The sequence below is a fragment of the Manihot esculenta genome, chromosome 3, assembly GCF_001659605.2.
Source record: "Manihot esculenta cultivar AM560-2 chromosome 3, M.esculenta_v8, whole genome shotgun sequence".
NCBI lineage: Eukaryota > Viridiplantae > Streptophyta > Magnoliopsida > Malpighiales > Euphorbiaceae > Manihot > Manihot esculenta.
Window position 1 is genome coordinate 28750094 of NC_035163.2, and position 5070 is coordinate 28755163.

The 5070-nt window shown below is 38.8% G+C and overlaps 1 protein-coding gene across 2 annotated transcripts; it reads left to right on the forward strand.

Moving 5' to 3' along the window:
* The first annotated feature begins 238 nt into the window (after nt 1-238).
* On the forward strand, nt 239-4501 carry LOC110610949 (heterogeneous nuclear ribonucleoprotein 1). 2 transcript variants are annotated; one of them, XR_002487303.2, is made up of 3 exons: nt 239-638; nt 2019-3328; nt 3848-4501. XR_002487303.2 is itself a non-coding variant. In XM_021751032.2 (2 exons), the coding sequence occupies exons 1-2, from the start codon at nt 417-419 to the stop codon at nt 3186-3188; spliced, it is 1392 nt and encodes a 463-aa protein (XP_021606724.1). In that variant the 5' UTR covers nt 239-416; the 3' UTR covers nt 3189-3581. The 2 variants fall into 2 exon arrangements, 1 of the variants encoding a protein (XP_021606724.1); XM_021751032.2 differs by lacking the exon at nt 3848-4501 and having other exon boundaries at nt 2019-3581.
* Nucleotides 4502-5070: the final 569 nt, after the last annotated feature.

A 5070-nucleotide genomic window follows, 5' to 3' on the forward strand; every position in this document is an offset into this window, starting at 1 on the left:
TAAAGAATACATCAAAATAAATTAATATGCATGTTAATTACTCATTTTATCCTACATGATTATGTATTTGTAATAATATTTCGTCTGTCTCTATGGGAAAAACTCACGTGAACGTCACGTGACCAATATTCAAGCATCGAGTCCTGACCGTTCATGTAAATCGGGACGAATCTCTACCCTCCAAATCGCACACTCTACAAATTAGCCCTCGTATTCCCTCTCTTTAACCATAAAAATCTCGAGATTCTCTCTCTCTTTCTCCCTCTGTGTCTCTCGTTGCCCCAAAAACCAAACCCTCTCCGCCAAATCCCAAACCCAAAACCCCAATAGAAAGTAAAATCTCCCAAATTCCAAAACAAACCCATATCCGAATCCACTGAGAGACCTTTACTCATAACCATATAAACATAAATTTTATGGATTCAGATCAGGGAAAGCTATTTATCGGCGGGATTTCATGGGAGACAACCGAGGAGAAGCTCAATGACTACTTTTCTCAATATGGCGACGTTTTACAGACTGTGGTAATGCGAGACAAGACCACTGGCAGACCTAGAGGCTTTGGCTTTGTCGTTTTTGCAGATCCTTCCATCCTTGATAGGGTTCTCCAGGATAAGCATACCATTGATGGTAGAACGGTGAGATTTTTTTATCGTCGTTTTGTTGCTTTTTTGGTCCAATTTCGGTTAGGGGTTGGTTTCTTTCGGTGTGTTTTTTATTAGGCGCGGAGAATTTAATGTATGTTTATTGTTGTTAATTAGGAATCTTCGTTGCTTGATATGCTTTTTGGGAAATGATTTGCTGAACTAGTGATTCGACGAGTTATTGTTGTTTTCTGTCTTTGTTTATGTTTTTTTTTTTTCGCTTTTTAAGTTAACATATTGGTTGTGATTTGTTTTTATTGTGTTGTTATTGGAGATAGTGAATAGTGGATATCTGGTGTTCAATTTTTGAGTCGCAATGAATCAGTTTCTTACATAGTTTAATGTTATTTGATTTTCTGGGTTTTTTTTGGTAAATTATTATTTTGCAGTTAATTTTATTGGTTGTTATTTTTGGTGTTGGTGGTAGTGAGCAGTGGATATCTGGTGCTTAATTTTTGAGTATCAGTGTTATTAGATTTTCTGGTTTCTGATTTTTTTTATTTTTTATTTTTGGTAGTAATTCAGTTACTATTCAGTATTGCGTTTTGTGATTGATAATTTTGATTGTGTTAATATTATTAGCTACTAGAGAACTTGGTGTAATTGTTTTAAGTACTGTTTGCATTTCCAAGTGTCAGGACCTTTTAATAGTTCTTCCCCTTGTATTATACATTTCTATGTTACACAGACATTGCTTTGCAAGCTAGCTATCAGTAGAAAATAGAAACTGTATTGCACATGCTTATGCATTATCTTCACTTGTGTTTCCATTCTTACTAGAGATGATGCAAAGTTTTACGCCATGTCTTTTTCTGTTCCATACAATTGTGGTTTCCTTCAAAGAGAAGCATGTATGGAATTCTATGAATGATTATTATTAGAATTGATACCATGTGCACTTATGTTATCAAGTTACATCTTGCACTATCATGAAGTTTTCTCAGGTCAATTACTGATCTTTTTTAGTGGGTTCCTTCTTTCTCTTTTATATTATTAATTTTTAATATTTAATCTTCTGCCTTGCTTTGTGTTTCTCTGAGCCAGTTCTTCCCACTTCTGCAAACCTTTCTAATTTGTGGCCGTCACTTGTTATATGCCCCTGTGAATGCTATTACACTCTTTGCTTGTATCTCTCAGTGTCCACTAGCTCTTCGTGCCAGATCAAAGAAAAGGCAAAATTTTTTTTTCCTGTGGATTGTTTCTTAAAGAAATGAATATGTAATTATAAGTGGTCATATTCATATACATGTGTACATATGTGTGCTATTTCTCATAGAAATTTTGGAAGCATACAAAAGGTAATATGATTATAGAATTTTCCCATCTCCAATTGGAGTTTAGGTTCTCAGTTGACTGATTCCTCTGGTTTTCCAGGTTGAGGCTAAGAAGGCCTTGTCAAGAGAGGAGCAACAGACTACTGTCAGGGCTGGAAATCTGAATTCTGCTAGAAACACTGGCAATGGTGGAAATATCAGGACCAAAAAGATTTTTGTTGGTGGGTTACCTCCTACTCTTACGGAGGAAGGATTCCGTCAGTATTTTGAAGCTTATGGCCATGTCACTGATGTAGTAATAATGTATGACCAGAACACCCAACGGCCTCGTGGATTTGGATTTATTTCCTTTGATAGTGAAGATGCTGTTGATCAGGTTTTGCACAAAACATTTCATGATTTGAATGGTAAGCAAGTTGAAGTAAAGCGGGCTCTTCCTAAAGATGCTAATCCTGGTGCTGGAAGCCGCTCTATGGGTGGTGGTGCTAGTGGTGCTGGTGGTTATCAGGGCTATGGTGCTTCTGGGGGCAATTCAAGTTCATATGATGGTCGCATGGATTCAAATAGGTATATGCAGCCTCAAAGCACTGGAGGTGGCTTTCCTCCTTATGGTTCATCTGGCTATAATGCACCTGGTTATGGATATGGTCCTGCCAATAATGGTGTTGGATATGGTGGTTACGGTGGTTATGGTGGTGCCAGTGCTGGCTATGGTGGACCTGCTGGTGCTGCATATGGGAATCCCAATGTCCCAAATACTGGCTATGCAAGCGGCCCACCTGGTGCCCCTAGAAGCACATGGAGCAGTCAAGCTCCTTCTGGCTATGGTGCTATGGGCTATGGAAATGCTGCTTCTTGGGGTCAGCCAAATGCTGGTGCTGGTGGTCCTGGTACAACTCCTGCAGGTCAATCTCCTAGTGGGACTGCTGGGTATGGGAATCAAGGTTATGGGTATGGTAATTATGGTGGAAATGATGGGTCTTACGGGAATCCAGCTGGTTATGGGGCTGTTGGGGGGCGTGCTGGGGGTACCCCTAACAGTAATGTTGGCGGTGCAGGTGGAGAACTACAGGGGAATGGCAGTGGCTACATGGGGAGTGGCTATGGTGATGCGAATGGAAATCCAGGATATGGAAATGCAGGGTGGAGATCTGAGCCACTGGCATCTGGAAATTATGGGACTCCTCAAGCAAATGGACCTCATGGCGGGCAAGTTGGTTATGGTGGGGGGTATGGTGGTGGTCAGTCTCGGCAAGGCCAACAACAGTGATAATGAAGACACTGATACCAAGTGGGTCTTCATGGTTGTTTTATGGGTACTTCCTGCATTTGTCATGAGGTCCTTCAAAGATTTCTCGCTCCCAGCCCGGGAGAGTCTCTCAAATTGAATGCCGACACTCATTGGGACCGGTTGGATTGCTTAAATCCTAGTAGTTTGCACTACCTAGTAGTTTGCACTACCTAGTAGTTTGCACTACCTAGTAGTTTGCACTATCTATTTTGCTAGTCTATAATAACTAGTTCAAGGCGTACTAGGGCCCTTCTTTATTAGTATTTTTGCTTACTGAGTGTAGTTTTAAGTTTGGCGTGCTTATAATTGTCTGCTAGCTTTTCTGAAAACTTTCATTTCCTATCGTAGTGTTTAATCTATTGAGCTTTTAAAGTTTGTGTGTTGTATGATTGCAGTTGAGCCTGTCATTCATTTGGCCTGTTTGACTAGGAATAAGATAGTAAAGAAAATATAGAATTTAGACATGTTTGATTTAGTATGACAAGTAGGAAATACTGAGGTTTTTTTACTGATAGCAGTGGAGCTATGAGCTACTGGGTTGATCACTTCGTAAATGGGTAGCGATAATCATAGTGGTAGTTGACACTTTGAAGATGGCATAATCATTTTCCCCCTGTATTTGCCCTTGTGTTGTACAGGAGGAGATGCTGGAGTTCTATGGTGGAGTGACGTGTCCACTTATGGCCAGAGCTTCACAGTGGGGGGTGTTCAGTGTGGGGGTATTTTCCAGCATTGATTGGAATTTGAAGAGGACTTGTCGGTCAAAATTGTGAAGTTAACTTCTGAAACAGAGAAAGGCCATGTTCCAGCTAGGCGAGTCACCACAGTCAACTTGTTTGCAGATTCTTGGCATTACAAGTTATAAATTTCTCAATCATTCCAGGTCCTGGTGGCTAATCAATTTTTGGGGGCAAACATCTTGGGGTACGTTGATGTGAGCTGTTAGCCGTCTGTGTGACAAATCTGATTGGTTAGGCTATGGTGTGATGCATTGGAGTAGAAGTGTCATTCCAAAGGTTAATAACACCAGAGACGTTGATAGCGGAAGTGTAGGTAGCTTTAGGAATGAAGCAATTCAATTTGATAATGTTTGAGGCATTTTTTTTTCTAATAAAGAAAATAGGCTAAGCAACAGGCAAATGGTCTTTGCTTGTCTAGTACGATGCATTTTTTAATAGTCTAGGATGCGTTGAAATGGCTCGAGCTTTACCACTATCCATTCATTCCAATAGGAGTGGATAATTAGATTTTATTCATAATAATATTTTGGATGGGAAAATTATTTTGTTTTCTTCCATGGATGCAGTAAACGGTTTGAGGACGTTTGAATTTGCTTCATCGTGTGGATGGCAGACTTGAATATGTCTGTAATGGAGTTCTGTTAGTGGGTTATTGATTAGAGTGAATTTGCGAGGCAAACAGTCAGCCTCGTCTCCATTTGATGCGGTGGAATGAGTAGTTGCAGGCTCAGAGTTGAATCTTTCTTATTAGTGGAATGAATCTTTTATGGGTGAATTTGTATTTTAATTGTATTGATGTTAACCTTATCCTTTGTATATGGACTTTAAGAAGGTAACAATCGTACATGCTAACAATCCTTCTCTTATTCATGATGAACATTTTTTAGGAAATTATAGTACTTTGATATAAAAATATTAGATTCATGTAGAATAAGTTTAGGTAATAAATTCTTCATAATCTACAATTTTACTGAAATTTAAGCTTTATCATACTTCATATATTTGTGTTGCATCATGAAAATACATATAATATGTTATGGTTTTTAATTAATTTTTAATAGTCCAATTGGCTGTGCTCCAAATAATTTTTTAAGAAATTACTTTTAATTTCTGATAATTAA